The sequence below is a fragment of the Sorex araneus genome, chromosome 3 (assembly GCF_027595985.1).
Source record: "Sorex araneus isolate mSorAra2 chromosome 3, mSorAra2.pri, whole genome shotgun sequence".
Classification (NCBI taxonomy): Eukaryota; Metazoa; Chordata; class Mammalia; order Eulipotyphla; family Soricidae; genus Sorex; species Sorex araneus.
This window is the reverse complement of record NC_073304.1, coordinates 158,075,589-158,103,231: the sequence shown is the minus strand read 5'-3', so window position 1 is coordinate 158,103,231 and position 27,643 is coordinate 158,075,589. Positions and strand designations below refer to the sequence as shown.

Below are 27,643 nucleotides of genomic sequence, written 5' to 3'. Positions count from 1 at the left end.
CCACCCACCATATGCTGCCCCAGTATTAAGTAGGTGACTCGACTTACATGACTGCATGAAAGATTCATTATTTATGCCAAATAACGGTGTTAGAATTATTTGAAAAAATAAGTCAGAAAAGGCTATATTTCCTTCCAACTATTTTTACTAATGCCATCTCTATTACTCATTTAGATAAGTTTCTAAAGTATGAGGCTTTATTACGTGTCAGACACAATTGCAAGTGCTTTATTGACACTAGTCACTATCTCTGGGAGTAGAAGCCAAGGTGGGATGAGGTAACTGCCTGGGACAAACCAGGAGAAACGGAGACATTCAACACACCCAGGGTGCATGAACTGTGCACCAGCAAAAGTAAATCTTCAGCTTCCCGTTATATTTCTTATTCATCCTCCTCTGAACATAGTCCCTGACAGTAAAAGTGTTGGTGGAAGGGATGGAGAGGTAGCACAGTGGGTAGGGTGCTCGCCTTGCTTGAGGCTGACCCAGGTTCCATCCCCAGCACCCCATACGGTCCTCCGCGCACGGGCAGGTATAATTCCTTAGTGCAGAACCGGGATTAAGCCCTGAGCATCACTAGGTGTGGCCTCAAAGCAAAAAGCAAACAAACAATGTTGGTAGGGGGTAGGCCTCAATAAGAAAAATAAACTGGTATAGTTTTAAAATATGAAATTTCGTAGAAAATTTCAAAAGTAGCAGGAACAAAACAGAACATGCTCATTTTTGCCAGTGAAACAGCACTTACGGATTTTGGTGAAGAGCACTTTGTGGCTCTTCTGGGGCTCTCCCTGTAGACAGAGTAAAGTCAGGCTTCCTTCCCCTTTTGTGTATTTAAACCTCCCCACCTCCCTCCCCATAGCCCCTCCGTCGACACCTTCCTGGTCCCACTAGATCCTTACAACTAAAGGCTTTAAGGAAGGACAAAGGTCTGCGGAGAGAGAGGAGAAAAGGAAACTCACCCTACAGAAGAGCCCCTTCCACAGTGCTCAGCACCATGAACAAACCCCTCAAACTAATGAGCACGAACCAGAATAACTGGATTTGGCAATTTGCCTGCATCTGAGAGAAGAGGAGAATTAAAAACAACAGCTCTCACCCCAAGCCCGAGAGGCTCCTTTCTCTCTGATATATCACAATGGATGGTAAGAAAATGAATGGAAGCCGCAGCTCACAGGCAGAGCAGCCGCCTTGCATGTGGGAGGCCCCGGGTCTGAGGCCCAGCAGCAAGCCAAAAACAACAGTGCAGAAAGGAGTGTAAGCCCAAGCTAGGGAAAGCCAAATCAGGTAGGTATCTTTACCTAATATCCAAACAAGGCAGGCCTAGATAGCTGAGTTGTCACAAGGTCAACTTCCTGCTTTGGGCAACGTGTGTGTGTGTATACAGTGGGGTGTGAGTGTGTGAATGTGTGTATGTGGGGGGGGGGTTGTGAGGGGAAATGGAAACATGGTCGTCTGTGCATGCAGGACCTTTCTGTCTTCTGCTCACAGCTTCTCCTGAGACCAATTAATTCCAACTCTAAAGTGATTGGCTGTGGAAAGTATTACACCACATCGGGAAGACCGGGGCACGGCTGACGTCATCTGTGATTTTTCTCTCATGTTCAACAATGTTTGAAGCCTGCCCGGAGTGTGCTCGTGTGGGTGCAGGGGAACTGGGGCTGTCACTGGTGAGGCAAGGATTACTTTCCAATCCTTCTATTTCAAAAATGACCTGAAATATTCAAGGGTCCCACGGGGTGTCTGAAACACCGGCCAGCTTCGAGACCAAAAATAGATGGAGAATCAGATCACTTCTTACGGCTGCACAGCTTCCATCACCCTAAGCTATCACAGTCTCTGGCCAAGTTCATTCCAAGAGTCACTGTCTTATTCAGACGTGTAATTGCTACTGCTCTTGATGCTTTCGGTTTTGGGGGTCTCATCCAACAAAGTGCTCAGAGCCAACTCCTGACTCGGTGTCAAGTGCTCAGGGTTATTCTAGGAACCACGTGGTGCCAGGAATTGAACTCGGGCCTTTTACATGCAAAATAATATGCCCAGTCTATTAAGCCCTCGTTCCAGTGCCTCACTTTGTTTTTCAGGCCACACTGGGCTGTCTTGGGGGCTATTCCCAGCGCAGTGCTCAGGGTTCACCAGCAACCAAGTGGTCATTCCCCAAGGAAAGGCCAACCAACTGATGTCATCCCATCTAACGTTAATGACAGTCGAAATTCATCTCAGACCCCAAAGGGAATCTGTTCTTCCACCTCCGGGTCTCAGCTCCGGCTTTAACTCACTGCCCGGATCAAACCATCTTCTGGCTCACCCCTGAAAAGTGTTTCTCAACCAGGGGCCAAACTGCACCCCCCGGGAGTTCTCAGGACAGTCCAAGAGGCAAAGATTGTGTCAGTGTGGGACTTGGATCTGGGACTACAGGGGCAGCTGGTAGGGGCAGAGGAGGGTGCACAAGAAGGGAACTAGGTTGGCGAGGCCGAGGGTCAGAGAAAGGGCGAGAAAAACCTGCCTTTATGGATGACAGCTCCAGATTTGCAGACTTGGCAACTCCTGCTCCAAAAGCGCCCCACCTAGAGAGCAAACCTCCCTCCCCGGCTCCTTCAGGGCTCTGCTCAAAGCAGCCCAGACCTCCTCTCCCCCAGGAAGTCTGACCCCACAGAGCCAGCGGGGGCCCATGCAAATCTCTGAGTGGAATACCGAGATACGGGCATGCAGATTCATACCAGGAAACGTATGTCAAGGGCGAACATGAGCCAAACAGATCTAACTCCTGATACGTGAAATGAGATGACACAGTCAGCGTAAATCAGCATGCATTCCCAGGTGGCAGTTATTTTCCAGGGGCTCGAAATCCTTTATACCCATGTGACAAGCAAATGAGGCGGCCTCATGGGTGGGGCACCTGCTCTTCCTGTGACTGTGTCGCTTTCCCATGGACATTCACATAAACCAAGGATCAGCACTCACTCTGTGGCCACAAACATCTACCTTAGGGGATGGCCACACGGAAGAGCACTCGGAAATGACCTGCTTAAATAGGATGCGTGAAGGCGAGTTATAACCCGTTTTCCATAAAATATAAGATAAAATGTGCCCACTGCTAGGAACTTGGATAATACAGAGGCCCAGAGAGAACACGTGCTCTGCAATCTCTGTAACTCCACTCCTCTTTTGCAGTTATGTCTGTACCCTTCCAGAGCCTGGTCTGTAGATCAGAACGAAATGGGAATGTTCTGTGGTTTGCTTTTACACTTAACACACTTAACATTACAGAAAACTCCCCAAGGTTAGCTAGCCTATTTGCCTCAGTCTTTTTTAAACAGTAACAGCACAGCATGAAAGTATCAAAATTTTAAGATGTGATTTCCAACATCTATGCAGTAAAGTTATACTGCAAAGAACATTAATCTGGGTAGGAGTGTATTTAAAAAATGCAAAGATCTAACATTTACAATGCTGGACATCCTGTCAACATGTAGAGTAAATATTTTGCTGACTCTTTTTTTTTTTTTTTGACTTTTGGGTCACACCCGGCGATGCACAGGGGTCGCTCCTGGCTCATGCACTCAGGAACTATTCCTGGTGGTGCTCGGAGGGAACATATGGGATGCTGGGAATCGAACCCGGGCCGGCCGCATGCAAGGCAAATGCCCTACCCGCTATGCTATCACTCCAGCCCCACTAGAGTAAATATTTTGGATCTTTTTTTATGAAGTAACTAAATTTCTACTCAATTAAAAAAAATGGTCTCTTTTTTTTTTAAGATTTCATTTTGCACAGTTACAAAGTTGTATTTTATAATTGGGTTTCAGTCATACAATATTCCAATAGCCATTTCTTCACCATTTATGGCCACCAGTGTCCCCAGTTTCCCTCCTGCCCCTTCCCCCAGCCTGCCTTTATGGCAGATACTTCACCTCCCACCTTCCCTCCCTCCCTCCCTCCCTCCCTCCCCCAACCTGTCTCTGTCTGTCTCTCTCCTTTTAGGCACTGTGGTTTGAAATACTGTTACTGTAATGTTTGAAATACTGTTACTGTTACCATGCATATCCCTTTAGTATCCATCCAGCACCCAGTTCTTTTCCAGAGTCATCCTTTCTAACTATCATTATCCCAGTGGTCCCTTCTCTGTCCTAACTATACTTCCCCACAACTTGTGGAAAGCATTCTACCATGGACCCATCCTCCCTGACCTTGTTTCTACTGTCTCTGGCTATTATTCTCATCCTATTTTAAAAAATATGTATCTTGCAAATGAGTGTGATCATTCTATGTCTGTCCTTCTCCCTCTGACCTCACTCAGCATGACAGTCTCCATCTCCATCCATGGATAAGCATCTTTCATGACTTTGTCCTGATTTCTATATAGTATTCCACTGTGTACCTATACCATAGTTTCTTTATCCAGTTGTCTGTTCTCAGGCACTTGGGTTGTTTCCAGATTCTAGCTATTGTGAATAGTGCTGCAATGAACGTAGGAGAGTAGACACCTCTCTGTATTGTTTTTGGACCCCCTAAAGTATAATCCCAGGAGTGGTGCTGCTATGTCCCATGGAAACTCAATTTCCAGTTTTTTGAGGAATTTCCATACTGTTTTCCAAAAAAGAACCAATCAGCATTCCCACCAGCAACGAATTAGAGTCTCTTTCTTCCTGAATCTGCACCAGCACTGGTCATTCTTGTTCTTTTTGATGTGTGCCAGTCTCTGTGTGGTCTATCTGTTCTTATTGATCTCTACTGACCTTTGTCAAGTATGTGTGTTGCAACTTATTTTTCTCGCTTTGTGATTTGTCTCTTCGTTATCTTAGTAGTAATTATGATGAAAGTATGAATTTTAATAAGCTTAATTATTAAACTTTCAGTTATGATTATTGCTTTATGCATAATCCAAGATCATGAAAATAGGTCATGATAATATTCTATTGTACTATTTCTAAGAGCTTGTTTTACCTTTCACCTACAGATGTCTGATTTTCCTGGTAAGGATTTTGCATGCAGGTAAATAAGGTTTATATAGGTAAATGTTTAAAGAATATAATTTCACATCAGATATTGTTCTGAGAGTGAGGGAGATTCTTTGGAGTTTTATTTTGCTAATTTGCTTGCATTTAAATTACCAATATAGTTTAAAACAGACTTTACCTGCAGTATGTTTTTTTTTTTTTTTTTTTTGGTTTTTGGGTCACACCCGGCGATGCACAGGGGTTACTCCTGGCTCTTCACTCAGGAATTACCCCTGGCGGTGCTCAGGGGACCATATGGGACGCTGGGATTAGAACCCGGGTCGGCCGCGTGCAAGGCAAACGCCCTACCCGCTGTGCTATCGCTCCAGCCCTGTATGTTGTTTTTTAATATAACTTTTTATAATTACCTTTTACAACTAGCTTCGTGTAATTAGTTTGGAGAATATATAATGTATAACTCTTAACAGTGTTTAGGTGAAGGATTAAATGTCTACATCTCTTACACTATAAGGTTTTGAGTAAACATAACACTTCTAGCTCAGGGGCTGGAGCAATAGCACAGCAAGTAGGGCGTTTGCCTTGCATGCAGTCGACCCGGGTTTGATTACCAGCATCTCATATGGTCCCCTGAGCACCTCCGAGGATGATTCCTGAGTGCAGAGCCAGGAATAAACCCTGTGCATTGCCAGGTGTGACCCAAAAAAAGCAAAAAAAAAAAAAACAAAAAAAAAAAACAAAACACTTCTAGGTGAAAAATATAAAACAAAGAATTAAAATTAAAAAACTGTGTGCATGTGAGTGAGTGAGTGAGTGAGTGTGTGTGTGCGCGCGCGAGTGTCTTCTGATAGCTAGCACCATTTACTGGCTTGCCCTTTGGACAACGCTCTGCAGTGCCACCCCTCATAGATCAAGTTTCTAATCTACATACCGCCTGCTTCTGAATTCCATTCTGTTCCACTGATCTGTCTCCTCTTGCATCAAAGCTAGTAGTTGAAGTGGGAGAGTGTTTGGGTTTTGATTTTAGGCACCCTAGTTCACAATAATGTTAATGACAGGGTTTCGTGCTTATAGGGCTCTAACACCACACACCCTACCAGGGTGTCCATTTCCCCCTACCTTGGCTCAGTGTCATCTCTCCTCACCAACCACCCCCCCTACAAACACCAAACCCCGTTGCTGCCCTCACCATGGTAAGCTCAGTTGTCTAGACCAGCTTTCGGGTTCTGTTGCCTGTAGCCATCTGTTACTCCCCTACTAGGTTTCTATATCCCACACATGAGAGATGATTCCGTGTCTGACCCTCTGCTTCTCTCCTTCTGTCTCCCTCCTTCACTCAGCATAATGCTCTCCAGATCCATCCATGTAGTGGCATATTGCATGACTTCATAGTTACAGCCGAGTAGTGTGTGTGTGTGTGTGTGTGTGTGTGTGTGTGTGTGTAACTTCTTTATCCAATCATAACTTCCTTATCTAATCATCTATTCTTGGACACTTGGGTTGTTTTATCTGGGGGACCTGGAGGAGTTATGAAGTGATTATTACTGCAATGGTCACAGGGGCATCAATGTCTTTTCGAATTGAGTTTTTCAGCCCTTGGGGTAGATAACAAGACTTCCTGATATTTTAAGAATAATTCTTGGTATCTCTGCTAGTCAGGTTTCCCACCTTTCTTCTTTTCAAAATTATCTTGGGTATTTGGGGTTATATTCCACATACATTTTACATCAGACTGGGGCAAAGCTTGGGGGTGTTTTCCATGACTGTCTTGGCGGATGCTGAATGCCAATCTCTGTTTCCCTGACATGATGACCCTTCTGTCCCATGAGCACATACCCAGGGAATCATGTTTCCTTACACTGACTTCCTCCTACTGCATCTCATCTCACACACACTGCGTGGTTAACCCTCCACTCTTGCGTGAAGCGAGAGACAGCCCAGCGGGCCTGAGGCAAGCATGTATGCAGCAGTCCTGGGCTCAGCCCCTTCTCTCAGCACCACATGGTCCCCCAAAGTACCATCAGGGGTGACCCCAAGTACCGAGCTCTGAACTGGCCTTGCGTATAGGCCTGGTGTACCTCCAAAACAAAGCAAGCAAAAAAGAACTCTCTCTTTTTAAAAAATTTCTGTCCACTTTTTCTAGCTGTTCTGAGGAAAAGTCTGTCCAGACTCCAGAGCTCCTGCTTTTCCTCACGGCCCACACTCTTCCTCCTCTTGCCCCGCTCTCCCATTCTAGCTCCACCCTGCTTCCTTTTCACCACTAGAGGAAGAGAGGAAATTCTATCACGGAGATTAAAAAGAGAACAAATGTGGATCCTAGACATAAAATGAATGATTTGAAGTTGAAACTCTTTCCAATGGGTTTCAGAAAAGCCTCCAAGAGGACAACCCCCACAGAGGGAGCGCCAGGAAGGGTCAGGAGAAAGTGAGGGTGTGAGACAGGGAGGAAATAGCCGGCATGTGGGGACAGGAAAAGAAGAGGGGACAGAGGAAATCTCTGAGAGTGGATAACCATACATGTGAAAGCATTAGAGAGGAATACCAATAAACAGATATAAAGTCTTTCCTCCCTTCTTTCCCCTTCTCTCTCCCTTCCTCTTTTTTCTTCTTAGGGCACCATGGACACTTGCTATGTTGATTGGGACATGGTGACTCATTAATTTTATTTTGGCACACAGAGATAACTGAACATGCTGAGAACATTAAGAAGAGCGCCAAAGGGATCTTTTCCCTATTCCCCTGGTTGTGTAATAATATAGGGGGCTTTAAATTTTTCCGTCTCAAACTATAGCTGCATCTTTCAGATCTGGCATCTAGCAGTGACAGATGGCAATGTTAAAAATAAATAGAACATTCAAGTTGTTTATACTGTAGGCAAAGACAGTTTTAAAGTGTGAAACAAGTCCCAGGCTGATAGAATTCGCATCATCTTTTGCAAAATGTACTGAGAGTGCACACTTCCCTACTGACCCTTGGTGCTTCTCACTAAAGATAAAACATTTGTTTTTAAGGTCCCCTGTCAGTTTATGTCATTACTCGTTGAGAATTAGCAGTGCCATTGGTATGAGAAAAAAACCTACTGGCCATAAATACTCTTAACTGATCAACTCTCCCAAGTTCTAAAATCTTCTGGAAGTTGTCACTACTAAAATGTCATAACCACTTTAAAAAAATTCAAGCTAGTAAATAATTCAGGGTTTCAGGATACAAGTAGAAACTTTAATAGCACAAAATACAAATATTAATGCTATGTCAATGCACTAGGTCTCATTCCCCTGACCCTGAAAGAGCCTCCAATTGTTGGGAAAGACGAGTAAAGAGAGGCTGCTAAAATCTCAGGAGTGGATGAATGGACACATTACTGGTGCCCACTCAAGCAAATAGATGAACAACGGGATGACTGATACAGTGATGTATTTTACCACAGTTTTTTGTTGTTTGTTTTGGGGCCACACCCATCAGTGCTCAGCGGTTACTCCTGGTTCTACATTCAGGAATTACTCCTAGTGGTTTGGGGGGACCACGAGGGATGCCGGGGATCGAACCCAGGCCAGTCATGCGCAAGGCAAGTGCTCTATCTGCTGCACTACTGCCCCGGCCCCTTATTTTACCACAGTTTTCAAAGATATCTCCAGATGTTCCTACTGTCTCCTAGGACACGAAACGGCCCCTGAATGAGAAGTGCTGGCCTCACTTGCTGGTCTCAGTGGCCCATCGCTGTCTAGTGCCTGCTGCCGGCTACTGTGGTGTGGTCCTGTGCCCGCACAACGGCCCCTCATGGGTGTCCGGGGCCTTGGATTCAGCAGACAGGAAAGTGTCCTGCTGAAATAAATGTGGTTTTTGATCCTTAGGTGTCACAGTTTGGATTTCGTGGTGGAGATGGGCGATGGGGGTCTTTGGACATTTTGGTAATTATCTATTTAATTTGCCCACCTCTCCCTGTATTTCAGTTGCTTTGGTGACCAGGGTCATGTACTTGGTCATGGTGCTATAGAGAAAACCAACTTCGTCGTGCCACTAGGACTCCCAAAAGGCAATCCCACTGGGATCACAGCAATGCCCCTGTGGTGAGGCAGCTGCTTCCAGGCACACCCAGGCCTCCCACTTCTTTCTAACTGCGGTAAATGATAGACCAATTGACCATGCTTTTAAAAGTGTATTGTTCAGTGGCACTACATGCTTTCACCATCACACCAGCCACCCATCTCCAGAACTTTTTTTTCTTTTTATCATTTTTTTGGACTGGAGTGATAGCACAGCAGGTAGGGCATTTGCCTTGCACGCAGCTGACCCGGGTTTGATTCCTCTGTCCCTCTCAGAGAGTCTGGCAAGCTACTGAGAATATTCCACTAGCACAGCAGTGCCTGGCAAGCTACCCATGGTGTATTCGATATGCCCAAAACAGTAACAACAAGTCTCACAATGGAGACGTTACTGGTGCTCGCTCAAGCAAATCGATGAACAACTGGATGACAGTAACAGTGCTACATCAATGCACTAGCAAAGGACAGTAAGAAAAAGGCATTAAGAAAAACAATTCCATTTATAATAGCATCAAAAGGGAAAAAAAGTTAAATTTAACAAAATAAATGTAAAACTTATACCCTAAAAGCTCTAATACATTGAATAAAATAAAAGATGATATACATCAATGGAAAAAATTGTATATTCATGAACCTGAAGTATTAATGAAGATTGATAAGATGGTAATATCTCACAAATTGATACATGGACTCAATACAATTCCTTATCAGAATTCCAGTTCTTTGAAGAAATGGAAATGCCAATTCTAAAATTAAGGTAGGTAAGGAATTGTTTAGAAACCCAGAAAGGCCAAATCAATCCTGAGAAAGAATAAAGCAGGATGACTTTCCACTTGGAAGACAGAGCAATAGTGATCAGGTAATGGCATTAGAGATGTAGATAAGTAAAACAGAACGTAAAGCTCAACTATAAGTTCCTAAGTCCGAGGTCAATTGATTTCCTACAAGGAAGCCAAAGAAAGTCAACAGGAAAGGAATATTCTTTAAAACATATAGTGCTGGAGAAACTGGATAGCCAGTGGAATTGAACCCCACAGTATACACAAAAATTCACTCAAAAGGGTCATACACCAAAATGTAAGAGATCTAAAACTTAAACTTTTTAGAAAAAAAATATAGCAGCAAGTTTTCCCTGACGTGGTTATGCAAAATCATTTTGGGGTAAGATGCCACAAAAGTAAGTGACAAAAGAAAAAAAGAAACTGAAATTGATCTAAATTTAAAATGTTTACATCCTGCTCCTATCTACATATGCATAACGCACGTATAGACATAGGAACATACCCTGCACAGAAACTGCAGCTCTGCTGGAGCCTCTTTCTCAGTTTCTTTCCGGGACATTGGGGGAGGTTCTCCAAGCAGTGCTCAGAGAGTCCAGGGACCTTTCCCAGTGATACTTAGCCAATCTGGCCAGATGGCTCAATGCTTACCTGGTGAAGTGCTGGACCCACCAGGGAGGCACCCAGGGGTGCCTGGGTGTGCCACCGATCAAACTCAGGTTCTCTGCAGGCAAGGCATGTGTCTCTGACCACTGAGCTATCCCCTTGTCCCAAAGGCACTTCTATTTGCTAAATATCCCATCTTTGGTAAATTTAAAAAAAAAAACATGTCTTCGAGGTGAAAACATATATCTAACAGATCCAGAAAATTGGCTATGGAACTGAGTTTTCTCACATGTGTGTTGGTGGGAAGCGGGAGAAGTATGAGAGACAGTCCTGAGGAGTGGGGGGGGGGGTGCTGGTGCCCAGGGAACAGGTGTGATGTGAAATACTGTATTCCTGAAACATTAGTGCTAGCACTCTTGTAAATCTAAATTAAAAATTTTAAAGAATAATTAATAAATTTCAAAAATCTAAAAAAATACCTTGTACACAAATATTTATAGCCACATTTGTTAGTCATAATTGTAAAAATGGAAACAAGCAACAATGACTAAATGAATAAAATGTTGTATATATCACCACAGCAACAAAAAGATAAAAAATCATATGATCACATCTCAACACAGAGAAATCATCTGCCAACATTTAATATCTATTTATGATAAAATCTCTCACTCCCAAATGGAACACATCTCAACATAATAATGGCATATTCAAACCAACCCACAGCCAACATCCAACTCAGTGGTGGAAAAACTAAAATTCTTTCTAAGAGCAGGTACAAGTCAGTCTCATTACTATTACTTAATAACAGTAAAAGTCCATGTGGAAGGCAACAGGTCATACAAAAACAAAAAAAGTACAAACTGGGGGAAAAAAAGTAAAATCATTACTATTACTGTTTACAAGATTATATAAGGGCTCCGAAGACTCCATCCAAAAGGTTAGAAACAACAAATCAATACAGTAAAGTGCAGCTACGAAATGGTATACAAAAACTACTGTGTCAGTACGCAAACACTGTCCTAAAAAAATCAAGAAATCAATCCTTTCATAACCACATAAAAAATAGTTAGGTGACTGAAAATACACAAATTAAGTCAAAGACGTACATCAAATACGATGGCAAAGTAATAAAAATAGAAGATGCATAAAAAATGGAGTGATCACCCATGCTCACAGGTTGGAAGAATTGTCTGTTAGATGGCCAACCTATCCAATGCAACACACCCTTTCCATGTAATCCTGACCATAATTCCTATGGCATTCTTCAAGGAAACAGAACAAACATTCTGGAATTGTATGGAATTACAGAGAACCTAAACAGACAGAGCAATTCTGAGAAAAAAATGACAATGAAAGTGTCAAAGTCCCCCAATTCAAATTATACTACAGAGCTACAGGAATCAAAACAGTATGTCATGAAGCTATAGGAGAACAATAAATCTCCTAGGACACAGTACGTAGGGCCTTTTCCTTGCATGAGGGAATCTGGGTTTGATCCCCAGCATCACGCATGGTTCCCCGAGCCCATCAGGAGCAATTTCTGACTGCAGAATCAGGAGTAAGCCCTGAGCACCACCAGGCATGGTCCCCAAACAAGTAAAATAAAGCAGCCAAAATATTAATGATAGCTCTACGTTGTTAGTCAGCAATTCTTCTCTTAGGTATCTATACAAAGAACAGAAAACAAACACTAATCTGAACAGACATATGTCATTCATTATAGTCAAGGTATGGAAACAGCACAAGTACCCAGTGACTGGTGAGTGGATAAAGAATAGAGAACACACACACACACAAGGAACAGAAGTCAACCCCAGGAAAGGAGGAAAGCCTGGCACTGCATCACATGGATGGAGCTAGAGGGGGTCTTGTGAAGTGAAATAAGCCCGAGAGCCAAATGCCAGATCATCTTATGCAGGCATGATATATGAAGAATCAAAGCAGGAGAACAGAAAATCCAAACATAAACCAAGGCTTGGATTCTGACTGAAGACCACATAACTGAGGTTCTCAAGAAGGTCAAGAGGAAGGAAGCGAAAGACTGGCAGTCCCCAAGACATGGCAGGGTATGGGTGTTTTGTCTGTGGTGTGGCATGGCCACATACATCTTCAGAAGCAAAACTGTATGCCTAAAACATACAGAGGCTTGTAAACCAGCGCCATTCAACAGAAAAGGAATTAAATATAATATCCACGCAACTGAGCATAATTTAGCAATAAATAAGGATGAGTTAAAAGAACCGTGGAGGAAAGCATTAAGCAATGTGCAAAAAAGTCAATCATAAAAGACCATTTATTATACGAATCCACTTATATAGAATGTCCAGAATCAGGAGCACTGGGGAAAGAGACAGTCTGGTGGGGTGGGAAGGGGTTGGGCAGTGTCTTTTACTGATCTTACATCAAACAAAAGAAACCTACAGCCATCACAAGCACTAATGAACATTCACTGAAGCAAGTATCTAATGAAGAGTCCATTTGAATAAGCTTCCCCGAAGGAAGGAGATCTGACTCTGGCACCAGAAGCTCTGTTTTACATGATTTTTCTCTCTACCAAACAAGAAACAACAGTGCCTCCAAAAATATTAAAATTCTTATGGGGGAAATGAGAACACTACTCCTTCTATGAAGAAATAAGCCTTGAAAGGGGTCCTTCCCTTTTATTTAAAAACTAGAAGCAAATATGGCTTGCTAGATTTGGGGGAGAACAGTGGGGGAAGAATACTAAAAGGGTAAAGAATCTTTTTTTTGTGTGTATTTTTATATATACATACTAAACCTGGAAGATACGTTAAGGAAAATGATGCAAATATATTCTGAGAGACAGGGATGTCTTCCTTTTACTGTGGAATAGAGAAAAGAATGGCAGGAATGCAACACAACTGGGTTGTACAAATCTGATGACTTCCCCTCTTCTCCTCAGACTGCTGTTAGTTTCTTTTAAACATTTAAAATCACACCATAAAGTTCCAAACTAGGCACTCTGTAGCTTCCTATGCAGATCAAATCATTCCACGCAAATACAATTTCCACTTTCCAAATTTTCATCATTTTAACAATGTTTTACATATTTGTAAAATATTCCACATATTTCTACCGCATTGCAAACATACAACATAAGTAAAACAAATTTCTGCTGAAAAATATTTTTATGTTCAGGGGCACAGGTCAATTATGCATTCCCTTCAACTATTTAAACCTGATCACAGCACCGCCATAAGTTCTTTAAACCTGCTATTTTCTTTTATCATTGTTTTCATTATTCAGATACATATTCTTAACAGATAATTGCAAAATCCTATGAGAACAGTTCCTCCAAGTGTCTAAAACTGAAAGGACATAAACCTTTGTGAAGTGATCAACTGCTAAACATAACTACATTAGAAATCAAAACAATATAAAATTGAGACTGCATCTGAGGTCAATAAATGCCAAGAAAAGCAAAACAAGATATGTGCGTGACTGAAAAAAAAAAGTATTTGTATCTTTTCACCACATAAATACCAACGTGTACTCACCAGGTTTGGGCACCGAGTTGGTCACTGACTGGGGAACTTTCTGGTTGATTAATTCAACACAGTGTCCGGGGAAGAGTCCAACCTGTGGAGGAAAAGCAGCAGAGAAGAATCTCAACCAGAGGACAGACGAGTGTGTGCACACAGCCAACTCAATTCCAGTAATGCACTCTGCAGTTCCTCCCAAAGGACACAGTTATTCCAAGACTCTAAGTCACAGATGATGCCAATGGCATAAACAAATAATAGAACAATCTGTTGCTATGAGTATATAGAGTTATGTGTTTCATTTGTCCAAGTATCTGTCTGCTTTTTTAGCTTTGGGTTTGGATTTCCCAAACATTATTTTTTTAAACACTGTTTGAAATATTCTATTTGACACCAAGCTATGCATGCAGTGAGTATAATTCTTACCTCCTAATAATTTACTTACTGAAATGTCAATCTAATTGTGCTGACATCATTATTACCAACTTAGAGAGTAATTATCTTTGCTACGATTTTAAAAGAAATTGACACTAAATCACACTGTGATTTTCTCTTCATTTCCCCTCAGGTTTCCTGGGCAATGAGGGAAATAAAATTAAGTGGTGAAACAATGACTCATCTGAAAAAATCCTGGTATTTCCAATTGTTAGAGAGCAGTGTACGGATATGTGGAAAAGCAAGAGAGAAGAAAATAGCTAAGCTCACCAGTGGAGACTGACTCTGGATTTGGAAAGACACAATTTAACTCAGTGGTAGAACTGTTTCTGGGGTCAGACAGATTTCTAAGAAGCTACGTTAGGAAAAACACTGAGATGCAGATCACCCAGAGATCTGGAAATACAATAGATCAGCAAAGAGAATCAGTGCAGAGATAAACAGCCTGGAAAGGAAAATAAAAATGAAGTCTTTACTAATATTGATAGCTGTTTCCTTAGAAAGGAATATAAATGAGCTGCGATGCAGCAGATGTTAAAGCTGAAACATGCAAACAGCTTCTTTTTGTATAAGCCTCTGTTGACAGACTCTGGGGAGAAAGCAGTGGTCTTCCAAGAGCATGACTCATTGTGAAGTTCTGAGCTGTATAATTTCCATCTGTGTGGGAGTATTTTCACATATTCTTCATTGCTTTCTTCAATTGCTTTCTTCAATTTCTGGATCAATACTCCATGGTAGTTCCATGTAGGTATAACCAGCTATCACTGCACTGAAAGGGGGTTATTAAAAAATGCCTGCTTCACTTGAGAGACAGGATTCAGGATTCTTAAAGTCTTTACTCATTGTCTTCCAAAATGATGCTTTAAGTATTTGTTTTCTTGGTGAAATCCTATACCACATTCTGCTCTACTTCCTATTTAACTAAACAAGTAGAAATTCTTCCAAGATTGGTTTGAACCAGATGAGAATGGACTCTGGTCTCTTTCTCACTAAGACCAACCAGTCATCGTGAGTGGGGCAGAGTGTTCACTGTTAAGCGTGCACCTCAGAGTAAGAATACACCTGGGTTCAACTGTATTCTGGCACCCGCGAGAGCGGATTTGTAATTTAGGTCCTCAGTTTCAATATCTAAACATAAGGCAATTCTTAGCTCATGAAAATTGTCATAATAATTCAGTGTTTCCCAGAGTGGGTGATATTACCCCTGGCAAGGTTGGTGAGGAATCCTGGTAGGATCCAAGGGGGTTACAAGTAGACTTGAGTGAAATTTGGGGGAGGTTTGTTCAGTTAAAGAAGACTGATTTGTGGGGAAGAGACACTGAATGATTGGCAGAAGGCCAAAAAAAGTTGGGGAACTTGTGATAAATAAATGGATCAGAATAAGAAAAATGCATGCAGCAAATACTCATTTCATGTAACCCACTGTCCCAATTTCTTCCAGACCTAAGGGACTCCAACCTCACCTTCAAATGGATGTGAAACAGTATCACTATTGCCTGTATTTAAATATGTTCCCTGTCTAACATCTTTCTTCCCATAAATTTCCCTTTCTCCCCCCAAATAAACTCTTTTAATGCTATTTCCCCAAAAAAATATTACATTCTTTTCAGTTCCCCAGTACTTCCATCTGCCATTAAAAGAGAAACAAAATTAAAGTAATTTTAAAAGTTTATGTTTAAGCCCCAACTGCCCCTGCTTAGAATCAAGCTGTCATTATCCCGAATTAAGGACGAACTCCCATAGAGAGGCCATTTAGCAACGGGTTCCAGCTGAGACTGGCCATGCCCAAACACACATGGTGCCAACCGCTTCAAAATGGGCCCTTCCTGGCTCTGTCTTGTATGTGTCTTATGGGTCCTTTCCCGTAAGTTTCTAGCTCACTTCAATTGATGAAGATTTTCCTGCAAACCACTAAAGAAAGAAGATCGGGGTCTAAACGTGGCCCATCCATTCTCTAGGTTCTATATCCTGGAGCAAACCTCTTCATGTCTGTCCCAGTTTCTTCATTTATGAAAAGTAGGGCAACAATGAGGATGACTGTCACTACATCGTTCATTTGTGTGAGTGGACCTCGCTAGTTTCTAAGCTTGAATGCTTTTCAGACAATGGCACGGGTGTTCCCCCACATCTTCATGCTGGTGGAATAAAGCTTCGTGAACATCTCTGGGCAACCATCATAGAGAAGAGCTACATTTCCATCTTTTAAACTTGTCTCAGTGCATTAGGTTCAGTATCTGGAGGGAAAAACTGCTATGCAGAGTTCTGTGGTCAGCTCTTCTAGCATCTAACCCTAACCCCAGCCCACTTGTATGTCTTCCTTTATGATTAAAAAAAAAGTGTAACTAAGTACTAGTGAAAGAAAACAGCATTCCCGACTCCTTGCATGCACGGGTATCCCACAGCCTGAGTAGGAACAACTCTCCTGCTAGTACGCTATTCCCTCTTTCTTCTGGGAATGACAGGCTGGCTCTGCAGAGCCTTCATCTGCCAAAAGGAAGTACACAAAAGCTGGAAATAGACTCAGGGGCAGAGATAAGAATATATGGAAGAAAAATTACCAAATAAGTTTTTGCATTCATCACCTTCTTTAAAAACAGATGTTCATAACCATTCAATTATATATGTATATATATGTATACTTAATTTTTTTTATGATAGCCATGTGTTAAATAATGGCAGGTGGCCAGCTCACCATGACTGTGTTTAAAGTACCCTTCATAAGATATGGCAGCTATAGACGATGGAATATTATGCAGCTGTATAGAATGATAAGTCATGCAATTTGCTACAAGATGAACGGAACGGGAAGATATCATGTTAAATGAAGTCAATTGGAAGAATAAAAATAAACACAGGATGATAGATATCACTTTACATGTGGTATTTAGAATAACTGGATGAGGGAATGCAATAGCTCAAAGGAGGGAATGTCCAGATCACCCTTGGCCCCAGAGTATAGGGAGAAGAAGGAAAGAAATTGAGTAGGGTGGTGAGGGGTGGAGAAGAGACAGATAAGAATCAATAGGGGGCAGGGGGCAAGGGGATTCAGGTACATTGGTGGCACAGAGCAGTGACAGCTAATTATCCAAACCATAAAGTCCACAACACTGAAATCATGAGCCCCAACTTTTAGCAAACAAACTTAAAGAAAAGGTGCTTATTAAAATTGCAGGCTGGGATTAGGAGGTAGGAGGGGGAACCTGGGACCACTGGTAGAAGTAAGTTGATACTGGTGGTGGGATCGGTGCTGGAATACTGGATGTCTGACACTCAGCTATGACCACTTTTGTAAGTCACGGTGTTTTAATAACATAAAAATAAAGAAGGACCCTTCATAGCTCCAGGGGCTTGACTGCCAGCAGCTTGGCGAGACAGAAAACACCCCCTCCTGATCCTAAGAGAATACAGAGGGAGGGATTAAAGGGGACAGACTGCAATCGGATTCCCTAGATCTGCATGATAATATGCCCAGACTATAATGAAAAGCAGGGCTGGCTATAAAAGTAAATGCACCGAACATTATTTTGGGACAGCCCCGAGGGAATATTAGATATGAAATTCTGCAATAAAAGGAGCCTGCAGCTTTGGTGGCAGTGGGAAAGGAAAGAAGCTACAGCTTAAAATCTGGTCCCTAATCTGAAAGAGATGGCAGGGAATCAAAATCAGACATGGAATTTCAACATGCAGGCATGTTTATCAGGGACTTTAAAAAAAATTCTAATTCTAATGGTTTGTTTAATTTAGGGTTAGTGAAATCTTCGTGCTGTTAGCATTATGAAGTATGTTTTAAAAACTCATGTCCATAAAGCACTGTTCCAGATACATACCATAGATTTTTCAGGGACTGAAACTACTTGGCCCTGAAGACTCCCCACGTGTTTATTTTCTCTGCACAATGTCCTGTTCACCAGGTCTCGCTTGCCAAGTGAAGTTCAATTCAGAAGTATCACATTACCATTTTATGTTGGGCCCCCTAGAAAAGGCCCTGGATTTGCTGGATTGAGCATTTGGACTTTAAAAAACCCATACCTTGATTTCCTCGCAATATTTATCTTCTGACAAACCAATCCAGCAAACCCTCCAAATTAAACCAACCAACCTCCCTATTTGGCATGTTTCCCAGTCACTGGAGAAAATCATATTCCAGAGGAGATTCAAACCAATACAAGGTCACTCTTTCCCTTCTGGAAATATCAGCTATTTTTCTCTCCACTCTTACTTTGAAAAAAAAATTTTTTTTTTTTTGGTTCTTGGGCCACAGCCAACAGTGCTCAGGGCTTACTCCTGGTTCTGCTCTCAGGAATCACTCCTGGTGGTGCTTGGGGGGGCCACATGGGATGCCAAGGACCGAACCTGGGTCAGTCATGTGTAAGGCAAGCACCATCCCTGCTGTGTTCTCTTATCTAGCTTTTTAAAAAAGAACTTATTAGGGTCTCTACCCAGACAGACCTCCTACCCCTGACAACACCATCCCAGAACACTGATCAGACTATAAATAATTAATCTGCTCCTGAAGAATTGGGAATCAGGTCTGAGTTGTTACACATACTGAGTTTTCAGAATTGGGAAATATTTTTTAAGTGGGAAGTGGGAATAAAATGAGATACTGAAAAGAAGCAAAGTCTAGAAGCAAACTGAGAGAGCGAGAGAGAAAGAGAAAGAGAGAGAACAGGAGTTAAGGCATTTGTCTTGCATCCTGTGAAGTGTGAAGTCTGGTCTAATCCCTAGAACCATATATGATCCCCTGAGCACAGACAGGAGTCACTCCAAAGCACCTCTAAGATTGCCAGAAACTGCCGTTAAGCATAGTCAGATGTGGCCAAATTCCAATTCCAATCACACACACACACACACACACTGCTTCATTAGAAGCAATTTTATTGAGATATAGCTGCCAAACATGTTGATAGTTCTAACATCCTTGAAACTATAACTACAGCCAACACTGACATACCCTTGTATCTCTTTGAGATCTCTCCCTCTCCCATTTAGCCCGCCCCTTCTCTGGGCAACTAGGGATGCACCTTCTGTATTTGACATTTCTTACCATTTTACATGAACGGAATCACACAGAAACAGATAAATGCTCTTTTGCTATAGCTTTTTCCATTTGGCATGATTAATCAGATACATACTGATCTGTATGTATCAAAAATCACTCTTTCCTACCTCACTGACATTCTTTCGATTCCTGAGTTCTCACCTCAACTGAGATTTTAAATGAAACGTGGAATGTTTCGTTCATCTTGGGCCAAGAGTTCCTGTCTCAGCAACCTACTGGGGTTTCTGGGGCTCTCCATTATAGAGCCAGCATCACTGGCTGCCGACCCATCCGTCTTCTGTACATATTTGATTGTTTCCAGTTTGGAGTTACTTTACGAAAAGTTGCTGTGAATATTCATGTTTGGGTTTTTTTTTTATGGATATGTGCTTTCTTTGGTCTTGCATGAACTTCTAGGAGGGGGCTGGTTATATCATGGAGAAGGTGTTTGACTTAAGAAACTGACGGAGGTGGTTCAAGGAGGTGGCTCATGGTGATGAAGGACTCACCTCCTCCTACAGACACCAAATATACAGCTCTGTATGGAATAACTCGCCCTGAAAAAGCAACTGACAAACTGCTCTCCAAGCGGAGTGGCGCATCTTCTATTCCCACCAGTGCTCTGGGAGAACTCCAATTCTTCCACATCTTCACCATTATTCTTATGTATGCTGCAACACTCTTTCTCATCTTAATTTGCTCCACTCAAAAGATGACTGATACGGAACATCTCTCCTTAGGTTGCTTATTTAGCATGGAACATTTTGGTGAGGTGTATGTTCCACTCACCCAACTAGTTCAAAAATGAAATTCTGTTTTCATAGTTTTTGAGAGTTCAATAAATGTTCTGGATATAAGTCCTTTGTCGGATTTAATTACTGCGAATATTTTTGCCCCCGGTGTGGCTTAACTTTACATTCTATTAGTAATGTCTTTCAAAACAGAAGTTTTACACAGTAAGGTAAAACAAATGGCCAAGGCCATCAGAACTGGTGATTCTGTCTGTACAATGGAGCTGACATGGCAATAGGGGGCCTGGGACGCTGATGGAGGGAAAGCAGGTATTCTGGTGAAGGACGTGGTGCTGGAATGATATATGCATGAGAAGTATAGGTAGCAATATTGTAAATTTCAATACATCCATAAAAATGGCAAAGAAAAAAGTTTTACATTTTGATTTTTAAAAATTTTATGAGTTACATTTTCCTTGTGGCTTTTAAGTAATCCTTGCCTAACCAAAAATCATAAATGTATTGTATATGTTTTCTTCTAGAAGCTATACAGTGTAGGGGCTGGAGTGATAGCACAGCAGATAGGGCGTTTGCCTTGCACGAGGCCAACCAGGGTTTGATTCCCAGCATCCTGTATGGCCCCCTGAACACCAGGAGTAATTCCTCAGTGCAGAGCCAGGAGCAACCCCTGTGCATCGCCGGTTGTGACCGCTCCCCCCCCCAAAAAAAAAGAAGCTATACAATTTAAATTTCATATCTGAGTAAAGATCCATTTTGAGTGAATTTTTGGCAGATGGTACAAGAAATAGTTTTTGAGAGGCATCTGGATAACTAATTGTTCTAGCACTATTTGTAAACTAGATTGTTTTCATCGCTGAATTGACTTTGAACCTTGGTTGAGAATCTGTTGTTTTGTGTATGTAAGGGTCTATTTCTGGATTCCGTATTCTGTTCTATTGATGTCTATCTTTCCATAAATATGACACTCTCCTCAAGTCTTCAAATCACTTTGTAAAACAATGCTGCCTTCCTTTGGTTGACCCTGACTTATCACCTACTATTAACTTAATAACATTAGGATAATTTAAATTAAATACTAGATAAGATTCAAATTCTGTACAAGGTGTTTTGGAAGATAATAAATTGAATGACACTGCTTAGCTTTTTTGTTTTTTAAATCAATTTGTATTAGTTCTTTAACTTTGTTATTCTTTTTCAAGTTTGTTTTGGTTATTCTAGATCCTTTGTATTTCCAAATGAATTGTTCAATCCACTTACCATTTTCTACAAAAAAGGCTTCACTGAGAGTCTGATTGGGATGAATATTGACCGAAATTTTATCTTAATAACAAAAGAACTTCCATGCCATAAACAGGGTGTATTTTTCCAGTCATTTAAAGTGTCTTAATTTCTTTTTGAAGTGTTCTGTATTTTTTAGTATTCAGATCTTTCACATATTTTTCAGATTTATCATTAAATATTTCATATTTTATACCATTATAAAAGGCTTGTATCATATATTCTGTAAACTACATTTACATGACACTTGCTTTTGCTTTTTCTCTGTTTTTTGGGGCCACAGCCAGCTGTGCTCAGGGCTTACTCCTGGTTCAGTACTTGGGATCATTCCTGGCCAGCTTGAGGGACCATTTGGGGTTCGAGGGATCAAACCCGCATCATCTGCATGCAAGGCAAGCTCCTTACCCACTGTACTATTGCTTTAACTCCTAAAGTAACAAGATTTGTACAAAGTTGTCCCAAGCACTTCTATTTTAAATATATAATATTTTACATATCTAAATGGCTTATTTCTTCTTTTTCTGTATTTGTGAAAAAATATGCAGAATTCTTGAAATTTGGTTTGTATGTACAGTTATGTAATTTGTAAACTTCATTCAATAATCATCAAGAAGGGTTTTAGAAAACATATTGAGGGGGCATAAATTATGAAGAGATAAGAACTGCAACTCTTAGCCAACCTATCAATAATTTTTATTGAACTTAATGCTATAACCATCACTTGGTAAGAAAGATTCTGATGCTTAAAAATTAGCCAAAGATTACCAAATGAAAAACATGATTTTTACACATCAAGAGCAGTTGCTAATGTATAAAAATATAATAAAAATTTACCTAATTCTGTGAACTAGGGAGAAAATTTTTTAAAGACCTAGAAATCACCAAGATTTACAGTCCCAGCTATGTGTCGCTATTTTCTGTCTTGATAAATCAAAAAGACCTATGTATATTATGCTCTCTTGTCTTTAGATTTGAACAATGAAAATGAAAGTATAGGATCACATGATCCATTGCCAACTTTTCTATTAAAGAAGTCCATGATTAGTAGACAAGTAAGACTCACTGGTCACTAAAATTACTCTTATCATCTGTACTTCGTCCAGAAAATCTCTGCATTTCAGATCAAGCTAACATTACATCGAAACTATGGGCACAACCAAAACCCTTTCTGCTGCAGTTTCCCCATGTGTCACATGGATTAACACCACTACCATCTTCAGAGAGCTGTGGGAATTAAATGACAGTTTAACCTTTAAACATCAATGAAGACTTAGAACAGCAAACAGAATAAGCACTTAAGAAAATTACAACTAATTTTAGTATAATAACACCCTCTTCCCTTGAAATAATTTAATATTAATTACATGTAAATATTTATATTCAGCACTTTTTCATAACTTAAGTGTAGAGAAAATACTTTGTTCTATTTATTCATTTACTAGCAGTGCCAGGGATCAAACCAGGGCTCCACACATATGTGAGGCAGCTGCTTCATCACTAAGCTGTATCCCATTCTGTTAAATTTTAAGTAAAAGGGGGCCGGAGTGACAGTACAGCAGGTACAGTGCTAGCCTTACACGTGGCCATTCTGGGTTTGATCCCCAGCATCTATATGTTCCTCCAAGCCTGCTAGGAGTAATCCCAGTGCCCAGAGCCAGGAGTAAGCCCTGAGACCCATTGGGATATGATCCAAAAGCCAAAAACTGATAAATAAAAATACTTAAGTAATAAAAAGTTACAGTTCTGGATTTCACACTCAGAGAAGTATCTCTAGAAGTATGATGGGTCTTTATATAAAAAAGTAAATAAAATTCTTTCCTTCACTTTTAAACTGCTATAAGGAATAAGGCTTCTGAATAGATTTTCTTTTGGAAAAGTATATTTTCCTAAAATATTTTCTAAAACTAAGTTATGTGAAACCACATTAAATCCCTGAGCTGAAAACACTGATATTGTCTCCAGATTTCTTCTCTGACATTCTTGTTCAAAAATATGCTTGCAGGGGCCAGACAAACTGGACAAGGATTCAGGTACTTGCCTTGCACCTGAGCCAACTCTGGCCTAAGAACTGCTATGAGTGATCTTTGAGTGTAGAGCTACGAGTAAGCCCTGATCACGGCCCCGTATGGCCCTCAAATGCAACAAACACTCTCACAGGGCTAGAGAGGGGGCTAAGGCACTTGCCTTGCACTCGGCCAGCTCTGGTTCAGTACCTGACACCGAATGTTCCCATGAGCACTGTCAGCAGTGGGCCAAACCTACTCCCAAATAAATAAAAAATAAACCCATTCATTTAAAAAAAAATTCTTGCCACGTTGTTGGAGAACTATGAAAATTGAAATAGCTGATCTTTGTTCATCTTGAAAGGCAACAACAAGAAAATGAGCTGCATAAAATCTCAACCATCTCCGAATGGTATTTGATTGATACATGAGATTAAATGCAATACATTTGAAGGATGATTCTTCTGGAGGGGAAATGGAATACTAGCTAAACTCTGTTAAGTTCTCTTCTCTCTGCACGGGACACCTAGAAGCCTGGGCCAGGTTCCCCTATTTTGTGCTTAATAACCAACTGAGGAAGTAGATAAATCCCAGACTCTTGCCCATCCCTAAGGTTCTGATCGGCAGTATTGAGGCTCAACATATTTCCTATGTCATGTTGAACCTGTGGCTCCCAGACAAAGGACTGAGAAATGCCACTAACCAGACAATGATTATTAGCATTTTACATTTGTGTATAAATATAATACACCTTTTACCTAAGGGAAAAAAGGCCAGCCAACCCCTCACCTCACATTTCTAAACAAGAGTTGTAAAAATTGATGTCATTTAGAGAAGAAAAGAAAAAACAAAAAAATATTTCCCCTAAGTACATTATATGACAAAAAACACCTCAGAAAAATAAAGCTAAAACGATTCAATACATTCTTTAGAGAAACTAATAAAGAAAACCATTTCAGAATTTCAAATTACTATCGCTAATATAATTTCACACTTCCTACTCCAGAAGTCTAAGAAAAGAAACGGAGTCATGATACAATTTTTAACACCAGGACGTGCTCACCCGTATGCTAACACAGCTCAGTTATGGTCTGGGCTGAAACAACACAGAGAGGGAACCTTGGCAAAGGCTGGTCCGTATCAACCACCACCCGCTGGGTGGAACTGGCCGGCAGCAAGCTAAGTGTTATTTGGAAATGGGGGTCTGAGGGACAACTGGGTCAGAACCACAGAGATAAAAAACATAGGCTGACTCCTTACCCCCACACAATGACAGACTGAAACAGAATCTTAGGGTCTCGGTCACAGCATTTTATATTTTAGCATGATTTTAAAGGATACTCCCTGGGTTCTTAAGTACACTCAAGTTTGAGAATCATCTGAAAATGAAGACTAGAAAGATTCTATAAGACTAGAAATGGTTCTACAGGAATGAAGGTGACAACACAGCAGCCTTAAGTATATATTCCATGGTAGTCAGTGCTTGGACCAACTTCGTTTGCAAATTAAGAAAATTATCCAATACCACTAAAAATCTATTAGAACAGCGAAACACCCAGTCCAATGTCAGTGAGGACACAGAGCAGCAGGAATCTCGCTCACGACTGGTGGGAATGCAAAACAGTACAAGCACTTTGAAAGACAGTTTGGTTTCCTACAAAACTAAACACACTCTTGCCATATGATCCAGATCACAGCCCTTGATATTTACCCAAAAGAGCTGAGAACTTATAGACACATAAATTTACACAGTGATGTTTATACTGTTTTATTCCTAATTGCCAAAAAAAAATACTAGATGTGATCAAGATGTCCTTTAGTAAGATAAATAAACTCTGGGACATCCCTAACACTGAATATTAAACTGTGTTTTGGAAAAAAAGCTATCAAGTCAGGGGAAAACACGGAAGAACCCTATATGCATGTTTTTACGTGAAAGAGCCAGTTTGAAAAGACTCCCTATTTGCACAATTCCATGCCTTAAGTCTGGAGAGGGCACAACTAGGATGGCAGCAAGTGATCCCCAGTTGTCAGTGGCCAGGGAAGAGGGGACAGAGTACAGGAGACCAGGTTTCTGCTGTACCCATGCTACTAGCAGGAAAATGTAAGATGGACCAACGTCATACTTCTGTCAAAAATCCAAGGACTTCCACATTAGAGAGCATGAACTTAAACAGATTATAGTCAATAAAATACGGGCTCATTAACTAGAACAAATCAGTGTCAATCATTGTGCAATAGGAGACAAAATGAGCATCGCATTTCTTTGATTTCGGGTGACACTGGCTGTGCTCAGGGATGGTTCCCTGGTGATGCTCAGGGAATCACATGTGGTGCCAGGATTCAAGCCAGAGTCAGCTGCATACAAGTAAGCACCTTACCCGCTGTGCTGTTTCTCTGGCTCCAACTGACGCTGCATTTTTTAAATCCATATAATTCTGGCCCTTTATTCAGAACCCCCCCCCCCCTTAAAAATAGCACTTAATATTCTGTGTGTCTGTGCTCTGTCAGTCACTTGATGATTAAAATATACTAGCACTTTTCCCATTCTTCTCTGTGCTCGCTAAAACAAGGAGTTAATAATAAGAAAACTAAGTGCATATGAGCATTGCTGGGTGAAACCATGTACATCTGCTCAACTTAACTCAAACATATACTGAAAAAAAAAGTTCTACTTGTTTCTCAAATTACAATGAAATAAAACAGCCACAATGCAGCAAGTTCCCTGCACCAGTTAATGCAACAGGAAGGAGAGACTTGGGCACAGAACGTCTAGGTGCAAGCCTAGACCACTCTCTCTCTCTCTCTCTCTCTCTCTCTCTCTCTCTCAAGCCTAGACCACTCTCTCTCTCTCTCTCTTGCAAGCCTAGACCCCTCTCTCTCTCTCTCTCTCTCTCTCTCTCTCTCTCTCTCTCTCACTCTCAAGCCTAGACCACTCTCTCTCTCTCTCTCTCTCTCTCTCTCTCTCTCTCTCGCAAGCCTAGACCTCTCTCTCTCTCTCTCTCTGTCACTATGAGGGAAGAGAAGAAGTGGAGCTCACGAACAAGGCATGTCTGGAGACCTGGAAGAGGTGATGCACAGGCCCACGTCCGGCAGCCTTAGAGTCAAGGAGGCAACCCACATTCTTGTTTCCTCTTACCTACCCCCCTGAAAGTGGGTGCTCAGTGCCCTGGTCCTGGGGAAGACACCCTGTCCCTCCTCATCTCCTTCAGGGGGACTCAGGCTTCCGTCTCCGTGTTCCCTTCTTGCCTGGTGAGGGTCTGAGGGCCTCAGGCCAGCCCACGAGGTGGGCCTGCCACACTGTATCCTCCCAGTACTCAGGATCTGAATCCCTAACGCTGGCCCCCGTGGCCTCCAGTGCCTTAAGAGGTGACTATTTTTTTTTCCAGGCAGGGAGTATCTTCAAAGAAGGGATTATGATTCAACAGCACCATGAGGATATTCCTATAAAATCTGGTGTCAGAGATTAGGATCCAGAGATCCAGAGACAAGACAGGAAAGAGCGTGCGGACACCTTAGGAAGGCAACCACATGGGAGCTGGAACCAAATGGAACAACACCCTGATCTTGTCTCTGAACGATGAGGCAATGCAACTCTGAAAAGTCATTCCGCGTGTGCTGTTTCGCTATGGTGTGCGGTTAACCAACCCCAGCAGGTTAACAGAGCACCTCGTTCATAAATGATAGAATAGATGGAGCTTAGAAATGGCAATGTTCAATTACGGGGCAAAAATAACTACGTCATACAGAAGATTAGACTCATTCTGAGTTCTATGCCAACCTACACCAGAACACACAAAGCAATGGGAATTAATCATTTACATTTAAAACATTTAAAAATCAAATTATCCTTCTAAAAGAAGCCATACAAAAGAACTGATCACAAGTGGGCAGGGCAATGGCAGGGGGATGGCTCTGCATACTTGGCATACTTTGTCCTCACACCGAATCTTCATGGTACACTTACAGTATTATCTTACAATCTCTGTTTACAGATGGGGGAACGAGACATGGAGGAGTAAAAGAACTGTTCGAGAAAAAGCAGACTGACTCTGTCCATACGGCCCCAAGTCCATGCTCATTAATGACCTTCCTGTCCTGCTCCAAACTGTAAGACTCAATTTCTTTACTAAAACACAGTTTCTAAAGGCTAATGTAAGAATTATATTTGACTTTACTTAATAGGTATTTAACGGTCAATCCTCCGCGTAACAGTTATTAATATTTCTAACTTCACAACATGCA

At 41.4% G+C, this 27,643-nt stretch overlaps 1 protein-coding gene across 5 annotated transcripts in view; it reads right to left on the bottom strand.

Annotated features, from left to right (window-relative positions):
- ARHGAP32 (Rho GTPase activating protein 32) overlaps positions 1-27,643 on the bottom strand; it is a 259,745-nt gene that overhangs the window by 49,268 nt on the left and 182,834 nt on the right. For all 5 annotated transcript variants that reach the window (XM_055133619.1, XM_055133617.1, XM_055133621.1 and 2 more), the window contains one exon: positions 13,905-13,986. In XM_055133619.1, coding sequence (XP_054989594.1) covers positions 13,905-13,986 — 82 coding nt within the window. The remainder of the gene's footprint in view (positions 1-13,904; positions 13,987-27,643) is intronic.